General features: G+C 47.0%; 1 protein-coding gene across 1 annotated transcript in view; it reads right to left on the reverse strand.

The window, feature by feature from the left end:
* Positions 1–16,546, reverse strand: part of PLEKHH1 (pleckstrin homology, MyTH4 and FERM domain containing H1) — a 40,226-nt gene extending 23,680 nt beyond the window's left edge. Inside the window, exons 1-4 of the mRNA XM_040641752.1 lie at positions 16,384–16,546; positions 4,151–4,213; positions 3,195–3,344; positions 866–949 (exon numbers count right to left, since the gene is read on the reverse strand). Of these exons, the coding sequence (XP_040497686.1) occupies positions 866–949; positions 3,195–3,344; positions 4,151–4,213; positions 16,384–16,509 (423 nt within the window). The 5' untranslated portion in view covers positions 16,510–16,546. The remainder of the gene's footprint in view (positions 1–865; positions 950–3,194; positions 3,345–4,150; positions 4,214–16,383) is intronic.
* Positions 16,547–19,828: the final 3,282 nt, after the last annotated feature.

A 19,828-nucleotide genomic window follows, 5' to 3' on the forward strand; every position in this document is an offset into this window, starting at 1 on the left:
GCTGCTGTAATTATTCTTAATGAAATCCAACCTACTTTTTTGAGTACCTTTCAGCAAATATGGAGGCAAACCAGGTTATCAGCTCTGCACCCCAAGAGCTTGTAGTCTAGCAGGTGACAGGACATGGGGAGGCAAAAAGAACCAATACCCCCCGCAGGCATGAACCATTTGTGCTGGGATGGAGGAAGAGAAGTTGATGTTTGTCCTTTTCCAAATTTCAATTCCTTTCCCTTTTGTTTAGAAAGAGGTTGCTTTTTGTTTTTTGTTGCTAGTAGCACGGCAGCTTCTAGCCCCAAGCTTTCCTAAGTGAAGTGTAGCAAGTGACGAACTAGAGGTGGAAAAAGGACAGGGGCTGTTGGGGGCCGGGGGACGAGAGATCAGGGACTTCGTGACTGCTGGGCACAGAGCTGCTGTCTGGGGTGATGAAAGTTTTGGAAACAGACAGTGGTGGTGGCTGCACGACATTGTGAATGTACTGAATGCCACGGATTGGTCCACTAAAAATGGGGGAAACAGTCAACGACACGTGTATTTGATCATCATCACAAACACCAGCTGAGAAGAACGAGAGGACAGAGGGGAAGTGGAGAGGGTGGACGTAGGGTGTGTGTGCTCTCAGGAGGACACTGGCTGGGCGCCTCCCCAAACACAAAGCTGGCAGGAGCTCTAGGGAAACCCGACCACAACAGGAGGAAGGGAAAAGTGAAGCGATGAGTCTCAGTGTTCAAGCTGAGTGAAGGACAAACGGTTTACACAATGGAGGTCAGTCAAGGCCCCATAGATAGGAGGCAGAAACATGGTGGGCGACAGAGGGACCCCCCTCGCATGTCCACTCCAGGCTTCCTGAGATGAGTTTTCCATTCACCTCTGCTAACTTCAGGGTCACCCATTCTTTGATCTTTGCAGCTTTTTCCTGGATACCTTTTGCTTCTTCAGCTCTCATCTGCTTCTGCAAGAAAGGGGAGGGCCTTTAGTTCATAATAGCAGTCACTGGTACAGTGAATGACTGAAGGAATATCAAACAACGGGGGGGGGCAACGGAAAAAAAGAAATTCGCTTATGAATTTAAAAAATATTCTTAAAGTGGGAAAAGTCTTCCTCAGTATGATACACACCCCAAAGCCATGAAGAAAAAGACTAATGAATCTATACCATCACTATAAATCACTATATGACAAACAAAAGTTCCCCTAAAATCAAAAGACCAACTGGGGGATGATTTACAACACAAAAGACTTAAATAAAGAGGGCTAATTTGAAACGAACAAACCAATAAATACACGCAAAAAGAATATGAACAGGAAGTCAACAGAAAGAGAAATAAAGGGAAAGGAACCCATGAAAAGCTGTTCGACCCAACTGCAATTTTAAAAATGCACATAAAAAGTCAGACATTGTTTTCCTCTATCAGACTAACACAATTTAAAAGTTTGATATTATCCCAAATTGTCAAGGCTGTTGGAAAACAGCCCCTGTTCTAGAAACTGACAAAGCCTTTTGGGGCAGCAATTTGATAATATCTGTCAACGTTTTAAATGCATATACCGCTGACCTGACAAACCACTGGCTTACGAATCGTTAGCTGCAATATTAGTTGATTAAGCAAAAAACTCACAACTGGACATAACCTAAGTGTCCACAAATCAGGGCTAAATAAACAAAATGAAAATGGAATGCTGTCCTTTGACACACAAGAAATATTCGCAGTGAATACTGGAAGGACCTTAAGGTTAACCAGTTGAAGGGGTTTGCAAACTGGCCACCACCCAGCCTTCCATCTGGTTCCTCTCCCCCACCCCACCTATTTTTATAAATAAAGCCATACTGCAACACAGCCATGCCTATTACTTATGTATTGTCTAGGGCTACTTTCCTGATACAATGGCAGAGCTGAAGAGTTGCAACAGAGGCCACATGGCCTGCAAAGCCGAAAGTATGTATCTGTGGCCCTTTACAGAACAAGTCTGCCAACCCCTGACCTTGTCTGATAGCCTCTGTATATGGCTGCGGAAACGGAGGCCCGGAGGGTGACGTGGCTTGCCTCCATCAGTGTGGGGAGCACAGCTGGAACTAAAGCCAGGCCTACTGACTTGCAGAACAGCATTCTTTCTATTCTGACCTTTTATTATTGGAAAATGATTTTTTTTTTTGGATCTAAGCTTTAGCAGGAATCATTTTGCCCACGAATCCCCAGATGCTGCCACTTCTGTGAACCACTCAAAAAAGGAGGTAAGGTATCTCCAAAGTCAATGAATAACTGACTAGAGATTTCATGGGTCGACGTTGTATTTTCCAATGATTTTTCAGGAACACACGCTGGGTGCCCCAGAGCATACAAAGGCAATCACACAACGGATATGTTCAGTGAATGCTGATGGATGATAAACAAGTTTGCCAACGATGGTGGGAAAATACTCCTAGGACCAGCTGGCACCTCATGGAGAATTCACATGCAGAAAATTAAAAGTCATCTGGCCACACTGTGAGGTGGTTTGTGGGAAACGAAGGTGCTCTGGCACTAGGATAATGGGTAGGTGAGGCCGAGGGCAGAGGAAGGGACAGAGTTCGGATGAAGTTAATGGGATTGTAAAGGGGAGGAGGCCGGGCACAGGGAACTGGCAGAGTGATGTTTCAGATACCCTCTCCAGAGCAAAAGGGCTAACGAAGCTGGAAGGTGGGGCATGGCCTCTCCTGGGCACCCATGTGTCTGCCTAATCGGGTCCACTGAGGAAGTCTGGCCAACTTGCTGACCAAGGCTCACGGTCCAGCTCCGTGCTGCTCTGATACTACGCTGGCAGGCCACAAGGCCAGGGTGGAGGAGGACAGGCTCTCCTTACCAAACACCAACCTCATGTCTGGTACTATACACAGATGACCTGCGTTCACTCTCTGGACAGCCCCGTGGTGTATTATAACCCCTCCCTTACAGCTGGGTAAAATGAGAATCCGTGACTTACTTGCCAGAGAGCAGTAGGTGTTGGCGGGGGGGGATTCAAACCCAGATCTGTCTGCCTATATGGTCCTCTCCCCACTACATCCCCTGCCTGGCTCCTAACATATCTTCTAACAGTTGACTCTCCATGTGAAAGAACAGTTGCATGAGGGAGTGAGCTCCCCACCAGTGGAGGGCTCAAGCAGAGGCATGCTGTTCAATTGCAGGGGGCAATGGTGCTGCGCGGCATGTCAGCCCTTACCTGCTTCTCCAGCTGTGCCTCCAGCTGGCCGATGAGCTCATCTTTGCATTGCATGGCTTTCAGCAATTCTTGGTACTTCCGGTGCAGGCTGCCTGCTGAGTCCACATTCTTCAGATTGGACAGTTTTACCTTCTCCTCCATCACACCCACCTTAAAAGCACCATCGTCACATAGGGTTGGCATGTGTGTGTGACCCTTCCTGATGCCCAGCCCACGATTCCCAGGCAGAGCCCTCACCCAGAACAGTTGGAGCCAATAAATTCCATAACCATTTGTTAAAAGCCTCCTCTGGGCAAACTAAGGACTTGACAAGGAAGAAACGGTTGGGTACCAGGCCATCTCACTCTGGGGGCCCCAACAGGAACAAGGTGGGCAGGACAAACTGCTTCAACTTCACTGTGGCAGAGATATCTGCTGCTCATGACTGTCCCCGTGCTTCTCGCTCTGCCCCAACCCCCTCGTAGCTAGATGGCCATGGAATTCACTCCAGCCAATGGGTCCAAGTGAAGTGACTCACCATTTCTGGGCTGAGGTATTTAAGAGCTCTCTCCCTGCCTTGGCAACCAAGGAGGCTGCCTGTTCCAGAGGGTCCAGGCAGAAGATGGAGAGCTCCATTGTGGGAAGCAGAATCCCCAGCTAACCCTCAATGGAGAGGTACCACGAATGCAAACTGAACGGTATAAGCTGCTGAGACCAGTTACCTCGGCATAACTTGGCCTATTTGGACTAATCCAGCCACCTGCTCATGCACGAACCCCCAAAGACTCCTTCGTGCCTAAAGAGAGCTCCAAGCACCTGAATTAATTTGTTCAGAAGAACTGGCACGTGACTCCTCCGTGTCCCCATGGGGAGCTGGTGAGGGTGATGAGTGTGTCTGTGTGCGTCCCTGGGAAGGATCAGGGAAAGGCACCAGCCACTTCCACTGCACAGTCCTGCCCATCCCCCGCCCTGGTTACCTGGGTCTCCGCGTTCTCTGCCCTCTGCTCTGCCTCCAGCAGCCTCTGCTCCAGCTCCTGCATCTGCTCAACCAGAGAGGAAGGACAAATATAGGTAGGGTGTCCCCGCTACGACCATGGCATCAGGGCAATGTGAGCAAATTGTGCAGACACTCCACACAGGCCAGGCTTAAACTGCTCAACTCAAGGGTGGCTCAGGGGTGTCAGGGCAAAGATTTTCATGGCACCCCTCTGCTCCGTTATCCTGAATTTATGGGGCAGGTGAAGAGCCTAGAGCCGCTGTCCTCTCTGCTGAGCGAATAAAAGCCTAGTTCTCTCTCCCGTGCATGGGGTACCTAGGCAGGTAGCAGGAACATTCTTCATGAGGCACTGCTGCCCTCAGCCCTCCGTCTCCTCAGCACCAAGTCACAGGCAGGGCCCTGCCACTGCTCGCCACGTACCTGGCACAGAACATGCTCCCACAGGAGCCCCCATTATGTCAGCAGTAAGAGAATGTTCCTTCCCACCCAAGGACAGCTCACTGGCTGGGGACAAATATTTATCCCTTATCAAGGACATCTCTGACTACCAAAGGCATTAACAGGCATCACCTTATTTGATTTCTTTAATCTTAAATAGAAAGGCTCAGGACACATTTTTAAAAATTCTATCTTGCAGTATAGATGTGTCATTCAGGTCTGAGGATCTCAGCAATTCTGGAATTTTATGCCAATTGGCCAGCACAGGGACCAATGTTCTTACACACGGAGGCTCATCAGGGACCAGCTCTAAGCTGAAGGCTAAGGCGATGCTCACAAGCCCCCCCCCACCCCGCCCGGCGCCTCTGCACCTTCACAAGCTCCCGGTGAGGAGTGTGGGCTGGATGGCAGGGCCGGGCCAGCCGTGTGTTGCCCCGTGGACATCATCACACAGAGGCTCTGAGGAAGCAGGCACACATCCGACTCTCCTGTCACGAGCCACCCGCTTCCCTCCTCACCCTGCCTTGCCCTAAGACAACATGTATGCCTTAAACCTACACTAGAGGCAGAATAGCCCAGCCTTGTCCTCCATGAGGCTGGACGGCTCTCACCTTCCCAGCTCCAGTCCAGCCTCTCCCACCTCAGCTCTGCAGATCTGGCCTTTTCTCCAGCTACTCAACCTTCTTTTTTTGGCCTGGACCCTGGCTTGATACTTAGCAGCGAACTAAGCAATGAATCCCTTCTTTCCCAATCGCTCATCTGCTTAACTGCAATTCTGCCGTCCCTTCTTGACTCAAGGATGCAGAAGAAGGAGCCCCCCAGCCTGGTGAAAGGAGGGCTCCCTGGGAGGAGTTCATGTTCAAGAACCTGGCACCTCTTTTCTCAGGCCAGCCTTTCCTCACCCACTTTTTTCCTTCTTGGGGCTGGGGAGATACAGATGCTTTCAGCACACATTCCCTATGAAAGGATCTGAGGATCCCAAGTAAAACTCAAGATTTACAACCCATGGGACAAAAATGTCCCATGGGCTCCCAGTGGACAGGACCACCGCTGAGGGGCATTCATGCGCTCAGGCCAAGGGTGCCTGCAGCTCTTCTTTCCTTCCTCTCCTGGGTTTCATCATCATGATGGAACCTCTTCACTCAAGCCTGAGAGGGCAGGTTGGTGCCAGCCAGACACGGACATCAGCTAGAGCCAGATGGCCTTTCCAAAATCAAACAGTCCTGGAGCCTGTGTTACAGGAATCCCCTGACCTTCAAACAGCTACAGGGAAGGTAACAGCATAGCATAGACTGATATTACAGTTACAGGGGTAGCTGCCCAGAGCAATAAGAACTCTACATAGTTGCGGGGAGGGGTATAGGCCGACACATAGCAGTGGCCCTCAGTGACCAGGTTAGTACTCTATAACTCACCCCCCTTTGGTACCAGACCTGACTGAGCCCATCAGGTTCTCTGTCCCCAGGAATCTGACATCTGGGATCAGGAGACCAGAGACAAGAACCAGGGGGCTGCATGGGAGAGTGTGCACAAACTTCATCAAGTCATGACTGTTAGGTCATTCTTCCAGTTCCGTGAGCTGCCCCAGGATCCTCCAAATTAATTCCATTTGCTTAAGCTAGACAGAGTTAGAGTTCTAGCCCACCTTAGAAATATCTCTAATACAGTTGCTGTGAGCATTTACATTTTATTAAATAAGATTTATTTGTTTATTTGAAAGAGAGGGAGCACATGCACAAGCAGGAGGGGTAGAATGAGAGGCAGAGAGAGAAGCTCAAATAGACTCCACGCTCGGCACGGAGCCCAATATAGGGCTCCATCTCTCGACCCTGAGCTGAAACTAAGAGTTGTACGCTTAACCAACTATACCACCCAGGCGCCCCGGAAGCATTTAATTTTTTAAAGAATACAATGAGGGGGACCTGGCTGGTTCAGTTGGGACAGCATCTGACTCTTGATCTTGGGGTCATGAGTTTGAGCCCCACACTGGGTATAGAGGTTACTTAAAAAAATAAAAATACATAAATAAAAATACAATGAAATACTGAATAGGAAGGCTTTGGATTCCTGATAAGTTTCCTAGATTAACCTTCAGCTCAACCATAGGATAGGTCCAACCTTGAGCGGCACCATAGACATAGGATTTCCACAGGAAATGATCACTCATATTCATAACCTTCTGTAACAACTGTCTGACATTTTCAAGCTTCTTCTGATAGAAAAACTTGTCTTCCTATTTTATGGATGGAGAAACCAAGGCAGAGTGAAGAACAGAATTGTATTCGAGTCCTACCGCCCAGCTGGGCATTTCCACTTAGCGGTCAATGACACTGGTCAGGGCCGCAAATCATTCTGTTATGGGCCTGATGGGCCCAGTCAGGTCTGGTACCAAAGGAGGGTGAGTTACAGAGTACTAACCTGGTCACTGAGGGCCACCGCTATGTGTCAGCCTATACCCCTCCCCCCAACTATGTAGAGTTTTTATTGCTCTGGGCAGCTATCCCTATAACTGGTGAGCGTTTGTCCCCCTCAAGATTTTACTACTAGACATCCCTTTACATATGCTATCACTAAAGCAAATGGAACGGAAGGCACCTTCCAGACCCTGGGGTCTCCTCCCAGCCTGGACTGGCAGCCACAGGATCCCCAAATTGCTGCCGAACCTCCAGCTGTTCTCATCTTCCTGGCAGGGACACTTGAAGCTCAAAGCATTTGGTATTCGCCTTTATGCTGGGGTATCTTTTTTCCTCTAAAACTAATTTCTTTTTTTTTTTTTTTTAAGATTTTATTTATTTATTCGACAGAGATAGAGACAGCCAGCGAGAGAGGGAACACAAGCAGGAGGAGTGGGAGAGGAAGAAGCAGGCTCATAGCGGAGGAGCCTGATGTGGGGCTCGATCCCATAACCCCGGGATCACGCCCTGAGCCGAAGGCAGACGCTTAACCACTGTGCCACCCAGGCGCCCCCTAAAACTAATTTCTGAACACTGAAAACATGTTGAACATCTGGCACGTTTTTGAGAAGAGTGTAACAACCATCCACGTATCCATCACTATGGTCCAACAATTACCAACATCCTGCCATCCTTGTTTGAAAAGAGTATTTTTTAACACCATCTCTCTCTTTTTACGAAAGCACATTTTCTCCACTGCCCCCGGGGTACTCCAGGAGTGTCTGTGCCGGAAGGTCATTTTTAGAGTTTTCGAACTTCATTTAACACCAGCATCAATAATTTTCACGATGGCAGACTGTTCTGTACATGGGCATACGGCGCCAGCCCTGGTTTGGGTTCTATTTCTCTTCTCAGTGGGTTCCCTAGGACCGTGTCCTCAGCTGTCCTTTTAGTCTGTGTGCCTGGGGTGATGCGCCGGCCAGGGTGGTGTCGGGTTCAGGCGGACGACTCTTGAGGCGGACCCACTCTCACCAGCTGTGACCCACACATGAGACTCATAAATCAGGGGCCTTGGCACTGGCCACAGCAACCTGATGACACGCGCTTCGTGCCAACCCGGTACTTAATCCCCACGTCCACAGCTCCTGGTTACACTCACAACGCTGTGAAACGGCAGCCCCAGGGCAGCGGCTGCAGTGGGCGCTCTCATGAGCTCCCAGCACAGTCCCGCAAGCTGAGCTGTGGCCTGAGCGCAGCCCTGCTGGGGCTCAGCTGTCCTTTGAAAAGGGGGCTCAACATTCTTAGCATTGCTGCGCATCCACTGGAGAGACTGGTACAGGGAAGCACTAAGGCTTGAATCTGACAGGCTCTGCCACAGTCCTTAACTGCACTGGGCCTCAGTTTCCTCACCAGGAAGAAAAGGGTAATGAGTCTCCACCTTCTAGGGTTGCTGGGAGGATTAACACGAGGTGCCTCATGTAAAGCTCGGGTACACGACGTGGCCCTTACGGAGAAGTTGACAGTAAGTTACTTGTTGGCTTTTCACAGACAGAGATGACATGGAGGACCAGGGAGACCAGTTTGCCTGGGACAGTCTGGTGCTCCCCTGTTGTCCCACAATAATTACTAACAGAGCCTTCTTTTCTCCCTCCAGAGTGTCCTGGGTTAGACGATAAATTATACGGTTGTCCCAGCTATGATCCACCTGCAGCAAGAATGGCTTCAAGCCTGGGGCTGCCAGCTCTAGCCGACAGGGTGTCTTGTAAGACCTACAGTGTTCGGGGCATTGAGCTGACACAGGTAGAACTAAACAAGGCCACTTGCTGTGTGTCTGGCACTGGTTTAAGCACTTTGCACGTGTTGATTCATTTAATCTTCACCCCAGTAGGAAGGAGCAGGTACCATTATTGCTGCGTAGACAGGAAACCGAGGCGGAGGGGCTGCAGAACCTCGCTACCAGGCCACATGGCTAGAGGCGGAGCCAGGTTCACACCCAGGAGGGCTGGCTCCAGAGCATACTGCGCTGTCAGCCACTGTGCCTCTCACATCCAAATCTCGCATGTCACGTAAAAACGGAGATGCCACATACAACCCCTGGCTTCCAGCTTCCCTTGAAAACTCAGAAGATCTGGACATGCTAGGGTTCCACTTTCTTATGGCAACAACTGGCTTCCTCCTCCAGCTCTAGCACGTTCCCCTGAATTCTTCCCAGAGCCCACCTGTCTCACTTACGTAAGTTACCTGCAAGCATCTGAGTAGCAACCCTCAATTTTAGCTATTAAATGGTTCTGACTCTGTTATCAAAGGCAATGGTTTTCAACTTCATTGTTTGTTTGTTTGAACTAGATCTTTCGTTTAATTCAAATCCTACACTTAGTCCCAAATACATAAAATACGGCACCGTGGGGCTGCCCTGGTGTCTGACTACAGAAAAGGCAGGAAAGAAAGAGCTCTGAGTGTTATCTGTGGGTTCCCCTGCTCCTGTGGGGCACATCAGGCTCAAGATGTCCACTAGAAGGACAACCGAATGAGGCTGAGGTGAGGCCGTGGAGAGAGTTCATGCCTGCATATCTCAATGTCGGGTGTAAGGACCCACATGGAGCTTACTCGAGGCAGATTCCTGGGCCTTGCCCACAGAGGGTTTTAATTAGCAAGCCTGAGGCATGGACCCAGGAATGTGCTTGGAAAGAAAAATCTCAGGGGATCCCGATGCAGGAGGCCCACAGACCACACTCTAGAAAACACTAGCCTGGCCACAGGATGCAAAGCATAGCAAAGCTTCTGGGATACATCATGGGGCCAAGCCCGCATCAGCATAGAGCTTCTCGAATGGCTTCAAAGGGGTACAGAGCCCTATCAATACTAAGGTTCCAGAAAAATACTACAGTGGACCCTATTAAAAATAGGTAGTTGGGAGATTAAGAAGCCCCCCCCCCATACACACGCTCATACACAGTGAATAGAAGTTCTAGAAGGTATCTGCTCCCAAAGCAAATTGGATCTGTCAGCTAAGGCCAATTCTGATGACTTTATGCAGACTTTGACATATTTCCAACTAGTCCTGACAGCCCCAGTACTCTCCTTTCAAGGTACCTGGCCTTTTTGTAAATTCTGAGGTATGTAAGGATCTGTTTTTCTAGCTTCTGTGTCCTACCCGTACGTTTAGAAGCTGATGCCTACAGAGAATTGCCGTCTCTGTAGAGTCCGTGGTCTGAGGGGGCAAGAGCAACAGTCATTGTTCTGTTGTTTAAGGGGACTGAACGGAACCATTTATGTGTTCAAAAACAAAAGAGTCTAAAACTACACATTTTTGGTATATAAATGTAAAACTGAGTTACTGCATTTCAAAATCTTGGTTGGTGGAGCTAGTAAGAAATTCCAGAAAAGAGGAAGTGCACACAATCCTACTGGAATGGGTCTGGGGAAAAAGCTGCTTCAGTGAAAAATATTCAAGCTAAAAAATGAGAGATGTTTCATTACATTACTTCTTCTTTTCAATAAATCCATTCAAATCCCTTTTGGAAGCAGATAGAGAGTAAATAAATAAAAAGTTTAAAATGTGTTAGTTCTAATATTGATGCAATGTATTCATCATGGTCATTCCTACTGTGGATGGCTCACCTGCGGACGTTACTACACTCCCACTTTTCTGATGGGGTAAATGAAGCACAAGTTTAGCCGGAAAGAAAAAAATCCAAGGGACTTTCATATCCATCTCTAGACCCTCCTAGAACAGTATCAAGGTTTTTTTTTTTTTAAGATTTTTATTTATTTTTGCATAAGAGAGGGAAGGAGAGAACGAGCACGAGTGGGGGGATGGGCAGAGGGAGAAGCAGTCTCCCTGCTGAGCAGGGAGCCTAATGTGGGACTTGATCCAAGGACCCTGAGATCAGATCATGACCTGAGCCGAAGGCAGATGCCTAACCGACTGAGCCACCAGGCGCCCAGTATCAAGTTTTAAACTGATCTGAACAGCCTTTGTGACTTCTTCAGCACAGCAAGGAACAGAGCCGGCGGGGAGGTTGGTGGGGGATGGGACGGCTCCCAGGGAGCAGAGCAAGATGTGAACTCTACGGCATCAGCCATTCCCTCGACTCCTGTACTGGACAGAAAGTGCACCCACAAATCACCTGGCTCCACAGTGCATGGTCCTGGCAGTCTGGGTGTCCATGGCAACGGCACAGCAGGCCTGGCGAGGTGTAACAGCAGAAAAAGGTCTAATACTGCTTCCTCTCCCTTCCCCTCCCTCACCCTTAGGTGAGAGATTATGTGGTAACCTTGACATCTTTTCTTTTAAAAAAAAAATAGTGCTTAGCACAGATCGTTCCACGTCCAGAATGGCAATTCTGCAAGAGGGAGGCGGGTATGAGTAGGCTGTGGGGTGGGGAAGGAGGAAGGGCATGTTTCCAAGCCTTCGCAGCCAGTGGGCAGTATCTGAGCCCAGGAAAGGCCGGTCCCCTGGGAAGCACCCAGGCTTGGCCAGCCCTGCACCACAGCCAGGAGCGAGTGAGCAGCCATCAGTCATCCAGGCGGTGCAATGCCCACGGGCCGGCAGGAGAGTGAGAGGCTGGTCAGAGGGACCTAGCTGACCTGGCTCACCCGCCGTAGGTGGGTACTGGTGATGATTAGCTAGTAAGTTCTGGGAGCAGTGACAGACAGGACCGGGGCTTGGCCCCAGCATGAGCTCTCTTGAGAAACCTGAGTCATCTCTTCCCGTGATCTGAAACTTACCTTGACGTACTGAGGAAAATCTCTAAGTGAATTGTTGAACCTGTCCTGTGGGTTTGGGGATGGTTGCAGGTGACAGGCACAGCCCTGACATTGCGCAACATGGTGTTTATGGCTTTTAAGGTTTCCTGCCAAGAGGCCTGGTGTTGGGCTAATGTCCTAGTACTCTTCCTTAATTCTTCTAGCCTGTGATCCCTAGTCAAGATTTCTTTCTCTACCTTCTTCCCCCTGCACCCAGTCTCTTCTGCCCTGTGTCTACATGCTTCCCCTTTCTTTACCCAAGTCACACTCTGAGCCCCTAACCTTTTTATGGGAGGGCATTCCAGCTACATGACAATCAAAGGCAGCCTGGAAGAGAAGACGGGGCCGATCTTACAAAACTTCAACCTACTTAGACCCAAGAGGCTATGGAGAGAGAAGGTGTTTGCTGATGTGTTTAAGGACCCTGGGGAACAGGGGAGGAAGGTACTTTGAGCCATTTTTTTATTATGAAATATTTCAGGAAACACATGGAGAATAATATTTTACAACACGTATCTGCCATTCAGCTTTATCAAATCTTAATTTCTGTCCTATCTGCTTCCTACATCTTTAAGAAACGGGCCACTACAGAGAGGCAAAGCCCCAGCTTACTCCCCATTTTCACTTTAAGCATCTACCCCACACTTGGGTGTGTTTACAATTTACCTCATTTGCACACACCCCTAATCAACAGATAGACCATCTTGTAGGTTCTAAAACTTTATATAAACCATATTGTTCTCTACACATCCTCCTGATCTCTCTTGCTCAGTGCTGGTGTTTGAGGTTTATACACGTAGATCACCTGACTCACTTTTACCTGCAATGTAGTATTCCATTGTACAAAGACACTCAGTATGTTTACCCACTTCCCTGTTGAGAGACATTTAGGACATTTCCAATTTTTCATACAGCAATGCTACATTCTTGTATGTGACAAGACATTCTTACATATGTGTCCTGTGACTAAGACGTCTGGATTTATTTCTACCATTGCATTTTGTGCCTTCTATTCACCCCCCCCTTTTTTTTTAATACTCTTCTTTTTCTTCCTCGTCTCTATTTCATAGACTTTAGTCCATTTCCCTACTCTACTGGTTTGAAAGTTCTATACTCTATTTCTATGTATCATCATTCTAGACTTAAACTCCAGGCTTAAAGACCGCAACTTGTTCCCCAGTATCTGTTCTCCCCTTCTTTCTCACACAAATCAAAGCCTCCAACTTTTAACAGAGCCCATCGTTATCCAGAATAAAGACTACACTTTCCAATCTTCCCTGCCGCCGGGAACAACCACAAGAATAAGTTTTGGCTAATGGGATATGAGCGGAAGCAATGAATGGAAGCTCCAGGTCATATACGTAGACGGAAGGGGTCGGAATGTGGCCATCATGGGAGCCCTCTCCAAGCACGCAGCAGACACCACCCTTGGACTATACCCCTCACGTCTTATGGCAGCCAAACTATAACCCAGCTAATACGGTCAGCACAGACTTTTAAGAAATGCATGCTGCCTAGATTCATTCTGCTTCGCAAATCTGAGGCTTCACATCTTTCATCAAGTTTGGGAATTTTTAAACCATTCTCTCTCTGAGTACTGTCTCTCCTTCACCCTGTCCTCCACTTCTGGGACCTTATAGCATCTCATCATTCTCGCATCCATGTCTCAGCCTCTGGCCCTTTCTCTCCCTGTGCTGCATTCAGGACGGTTTCCTCAGGCCCATCTTTACGCTCATTAAGATTGTCTCAATGGTGCCTTATCTAATGTTTGATCTATCTGTTGAACATTTAATTTCAATGAAGACATGTTTTACTTCTAGCAGTTCTATTTGGTTCTTTTTCCAGTCTACGTGATCTTTTTGGATAGTGTCTTGTTCTTATCTCAGATGTTCAATTACTTCATTACATCTTCAATAATTTTGAACTCATTTATTTTATGGTGTCTTGCCAACAGTTCTTTATTCGAAGTTCTTGTGGGATCGTGTTGTGTATGTGGACTCCAACTCAGGACAGAGTATTCTCTCAAGCATTTAGTCATTCTGGATCATATATTCATCTTTACTATGAGTTTACTATGGGATAATGTAAGGATTCCACATCATCTGGGCTGAGGTCTTGTTTCTCCAGAGAGGGTCTGTGTCTATTCCTATGAGGTCTCCGAGGGGTATCACTGGCCCAGAACTGAGGGTTCCTAATCCACACAAATAGTATAAATTCTAATGCTAAACCAATACCATCATCAGACTCTCAGGGAGTACTTTTCTTTGGCTTTCTTTTGTTTTTTTTCGGCCCAGAGCCTCGGCTAAGCATGAGAAGCTGTTCTGTCATTTCCCTGTGTTGGTAGGTGATTTTCTTTACCTTGTCTACCTTTTTTTTTTTTTTTTAAAGATTTTATTTATTTATTTGACAGAAAGAGACAGCCAGCGAGAGAGGGAACACAAGCAGGGGGGAGTGGGAGAGGAAGAAGCAGGCTCCCAGCGGAGGAGCCTGATGTGGAGCTGGATCCCAGAATGCTGGGATCATGCCCTGAGCCGAAGGCAGACACTTAACGACTGCGCCACCCAGGCGCCCCTCCTTGTCTACCTTTTTATTTACGGTAAAGTACGACTTTATATGACGGTTTCAGTTTCAGCTCCAGCTTCCAACAGGCCAGACCTCATCTCTGTCTCCACAGATTCAACCTCAAACCTCTCATTACTACAGGGAGGCCAGTCACACAGCCCGTCCCACTGAGCAGCCCGAGTTGAGTACCACTTAGGTCTCTCCTCCTCGTTTTGCCCGCTGAGGATTCCTCCTGTTTTCTTCAGCATGTGGCTCTGCACCGAGGAGGATATTTTAAATATTTAATCCAGTATTTCTAGGTGTTTCATAGCAGTCTTTTTTTTAAAGGTTGTTTGTGGTCCCTATCACTAGGAACAGAAGTCTCTTTCCTCTGAGATGTGTTTTAAACCAGCTGGGAGACCCTACTTACCCTTTCCTTCCCTCCCACACCTCCCCCAGTAACATAGCCTCAGGCAAGGTTCTCAAACTTTACAGTGTACGAACCTAATTTCTGGGAGCCTATAAAACATGCAGATTATGAGCAGCACCCCAGGAGACTTGGACCAGGAGGACTGGGGTGGGGCCAAGAACGTACATGCTTAATAAGCACTCCAGGTTTCTGGCTTGGGTGGCCCCAGGACCAGCCTTTGAGAACCACTATCGAAGGCCTGCTTCCCTTTTCCTGAGGTGACTGCATTGTACCCTTTCTCTTAGCACCTGAACCACAGCCACAGGAACCCTGCCGGTCTCTGTTCTGCAAAAGCTGAATGAGGAGATGTCAATGCCAACAGACCCAAAGTTCACAAGCTCTAGTTCAGGCAGGTGCCAACAACTTGTCTTCCTAGACTCCAGGCTGTGGCGCTATCAATAAAACAGGCCGTTTCCTCATGCTTTACTAACCAGACTTTGACATTACTTGGAGAGGGGTGGACTGAATATTACTTTTGTACTATGAATGAAGAGTTGGCTAAGAAGATGGATGATGTAAACAAAACTAGAAAGAAAAGAGTTGATTCAATTAAGATACTAATATATATACATACATACATAAAGTACAGGTCTCTACTCTCCAGATAGGTTATGCTCCAAAACGCTTCTGAAAGTCAGCTGTTTAGAATGCATCGTCCCAGAGAAACATTACAAATGGTGGTCAGTTTCCCAGACCAGCCCACCCAAGCCTATAAAGACAATAATCATTCCCATTTAAGACCTATTCCATGCCACAACCTTTATATATGGGACCTGACACAATTCTCAAAATAACTGAAAGGCAGACATTTGTGTACCTGCCTGAGAGGTGAAGGGACGTGCCAGGGTCACACAGCTGGTAAGTGGCAGAGTCAGGTGGCTCTGGCTCCAAAACCTATGTCCTTATCACCAGGAAACCTGGCCACCTTCCATAGCTCCTATGCCTAATAGAGGGTGACAGCAGGGTGGGGATTTTCCCTCTTCCCCCCTAAAACACCTTCCTTGCCCACGCTGAAAAGGAAGTATTAAGGGACTAATTGAACCTCCACTACAGCCACAGTTGACCCAAGAGGTAATGGGGGACCAAGAAGATTTCTATCATCTCTCTGGAGCAGGAAAGAATGCAAGATGACAGCTTAGTAAACTGTTTTGATTTTGGACTTAAAAAAAAAAAAATACCCAGGGTTTCATTTTGCATGTGTGGAAAGTATCTTATTAAAAGTTCACCTTTCTGCAATGAGTAGTAAATAAGCCCTAGGGACCTAAATACACAGTATGGTGAATACAGACAATAACGCTGCATTACAATCATCAAACTTGCTAGGAAACTGGAACTTCATTATTCCAACCACTAAAAAGAAAAGACAATTACATAATGGGACAGAAGTGCTAATTACCACTACAAAGGCAACCATATTATAATATATATCAGATTAATATGCAGTGTGCCTTAAATTATATAATGTTATATGTCAAATATACATCAATTAAAAATTAATTAGTACCTCAAAAAAAAAAAAAAGCAGCAGAAAGAAAGTTCTCCTTCCCCAACTCTCCCTCTCTAACTCTGGCCCTATCTGACATTGACCTCTGCAGGGAGGTTAGTCAGCTCTCCAGGACTCACCTTGTCGGCCAACAGCTCCCTGATCTTGCTGGCCTGCAGGCGGAAGCGGAAGAGCTGGGTTTCCAGGGCGAGGCAGCGCTTCTGCCAATCCACGCCTGCGCGGGTCTCCACCTTGAGTTCCGCCATGATGGAGTCAGCTTCTGGCTATTCCAGGGATGCCTGGGAACCAGCACACAGCGAGAGGAGAAGATCAGTAAGTTGTGAGGAGGAGGGCAGAGAAAACAGGGCTGGGGGAGGTGAGTGAGTCATTGCCATGGTCACTTTTCTTAGCTCAGTGTGTCCCGTTCCATCGTAAGTGAACTGAGCAAACTCAGGAAATTACAAAATCTGAGAAACGGTAAGGAGAACCTAGTCTCATTTTTAAAGCAGTAGAAAGTAGGTCCTCATATGTTTTTCATTCAATTTTCCATTCCATATTTCCACAAATATGTATCCATTCAACAAACATTTATATGCCAGACACTGTTCTAGGCACTGGAGATACAAAGGTAAATAAAAGAGGTCCCTTGAACTTTGAGTTTTCCAAGGAACTCTTAGGAAAGTCTAATTGCAAAATTACCATGTACTCACAATTGCTAATCAATGTGCAGGTAAATGGGAGGAGGAAAGTGGGGTAGGCTATGGGGGAGGGATAGGGGGGATGATGTTTAGGGGAGGCTTAAAGTGAGTGACAGATTCATCTGAGATCACAGAGGTAACTGGAGGCAGAACCCTGGTTTCCCGTTTAGTACTGATTCTAGTACACCTATATAGATTTTATTTATTTATTTATTTAATAATTAGAAATCCATCCATCCTTCTTTCCTTTCCTTCTTTCCTTCTTCCTTTCTCCCTTCCTCCCTCCCTTCCAAGTAGTCACCACGCCCAAAGTGGGGCTTGAACTTGAGACCCTGAGATCAAGAGTCACACGTTCCACCGACTGAGCCAGCCAGATGCCCCCACCTATACAGATTTTTGATGAGAAAAAACGGAATGAAAATGTAATGCTTTGAGTTTCCTTGACAATTTTCTATTTAGTTGGGATTCTGTCAGTTGTCATCGAATCATCCTCTTTTGGAACAGATTCTTTAAGTTTTAAAAGGCAAACAAAATGTTGGTAGACATTTTGCTGTAGCCTCTGGAGGATGCCACAAATTTCTGGAAAACAATCATACAAATTCAGAACAAATCAAGTAGACACCCATAATATGCCCAGACAGGGAAATGTACCCGATGTCTCCTGGACAAATTTTAGAGAAGACAAACTAGGTTGGGGATGAGAAAATGCGGAAGAGGACACAGCAGAGTGAACACAGAAGAGAGATGGGCTGAAAGACATATCTGTCACCAGGACTTTTTAAATAACCCCCCTCCTGCCCCTGCTAACAACAGTGATACTTGCCAACAAGCATAAATTTGGTCTGTCCCAAACCAAGTATTAGGTGATTTCTAAGGAATGACTTTTAATTTTTTAGGTTGATAATATTTTTACAAAGTGATTGGTCAGAGATACATATGACTTACAGGTGAAATGATATAACGTCTGGGATATATGCTTTAAAACCTCATGGTAAGGGGCTAGCCGTGGTGTGGGGAGGAGATACATGAAGTAAGATTTATCAAATTGCTGATAAGTTCTGAAGTTAGGTGATGGGCACTTGGGAGTTCTTTATACTGGTTTCTCTACTTGAATAAATGCCTAGAATTTTCTGTAATAAATTTTTTTTTTATTTAAATCCCTTTTCCCTTCCTCAGGAGTCACATGGCCTCAGGAAACCCAGTCACGTCCTGCACTGTTGCTGAATGCTACCTTGGTGACCAGTGAGCCTGTCCTCCATGGATTGACCACCTCACATTTGACTTTCATAAGCATCTTTCTACCATACCATAAATAGCCATCATTTATTGGGTTCTTATTATATGCCAGGCATGTGTGGCCTCTTTAATCCTCATGACAATACATAACACAAGGTGAGGGCATCTTGCACGAGGTCCTCTCACACGAGGACACCAAGGAACTGAGAGGCTACACAGAAAGTTCTAGAGCTAGTAAGTAGTGGGGCTGGGATTCTTGTTCCAAAGTCCCTGCTCTGAGCAACTGTGCTCTTTACCCATCCAGAAACCAGAAAGTATTCCGATTTTACAAAGAGTGAGCTGGATTGTTAAGAATGAGAGAGATATTTTATGGGATCTTTCAGGAACCTGGGCACTAAAGTGAACCTATATTCAAGATTTTCCAGGGCAACCTGGTCTCAAACATTCTGACACCATAACCTCCCTAAGCACAGACGTTTATCATCTGTCCTGACTTTTTATTTAAAAAAACAGTGTCAGTAGACCTGTAGAGAAAGCCCCACAATTAAACACTGACGGTTCTGGTGTCTAATCTTTGGGTTCTGGGCAGCTCAGAATGCTGGACACATGACCTCAGCCCTGCTCTCCCGGGACTGTCATCCTGAACAATCCGGACATTGTGACCTCCCAGCAATCCCCACCTCAAAAGACTGGGACCGACTGGAACGGGCAGGAAGACAAAAGACAAAAACAAAACATGACCTTCTCTGAGCTAAGATCACAGCTGAAAAGACAAAACAGAACCTTGTAGGGCCCCCAAAGAAGGCCAGGAGGCTTCATCGTGTTTGATTTGCTTTGTCCTTTAAAGGGATTTTGCTTTTCCTCACAGAAAAAAGAAAAGATAAGAAAAAAGTGGCAGATCTGAAAGTAGAACCTGGGAGTCTTGCAACCTAGCTCAGGGCTAAGAATTAGCAGTAAAAACACCCAAGTAAAACCAAGGGGCAGGGGAAACTTAATACTTTTGGGGGCATTGAAAGAGTTTGGTGAATCTTAATTCCCTCTTATTGACTGTCAAAGCTACAGCTCCAGTTCCATGAGGACAGTGGAAAACCAAGTCATCAAAATCTCCAGGAGCTCTGGAAATAAAACACATCATTGGCCTCTGCCTAGCCCTGGTATCTGAAATTATACGCAGACTGCAGGGAGTCCTTTCCCAATCAAGCATCTTATGACATCACATTTTTTAACAGATCAAGTGTTCTGCGAAAGCCTCTCCCTGCCCTGGGAATGCAGCGAGGGGGCTGGCCCTGTGCTAGGCTTGTCTCAGCATGTGAGAAGAGCTAGGGGCTTTGAAGAGGGAACTGGAGCAAGGTGCCTGCTGCCAAGCACGTGACCCAGAGGCCCTTCCGACAGAAGCAGGTGGTTGCCGCAGCAGCTATAAAACATGAGATGTGAAGGCAAAATCCCAGTAAATTGAACTTCACCTGCTAAGTCACCTCACACTTGTACCTCCCGTAAAGATGTGCAGAAATGAGTAGAAAAGAATTTACAGGATGGTTTTTCACTTTCCAAAGCACTGTGAAGGCGTGATTTCTCTCCTTATCCTCTCAAAATCCCTGAGATGTAGGACAAGTGATATTATTCACCATGAACAGATGAGAAAACCCATCAC

The sequence above is a fragment of the Ursus maritimus genome, unplaced genomic scaffold (genome assembly GCF_017311325.1).
Source record: "Ursus maritimus isolate PB19 unplaced genomic scaffold, ASM1731132v1 scaffold_25, whole genome shotgun sequence".
In the NCBI taxonomy this organism is placed as follows: domain Eukaryota; kingdom Metazoa; phylum Chordata; class Mammalia; order Carnivora; family Ursidae; genus Ursus; species Ursus maritimus.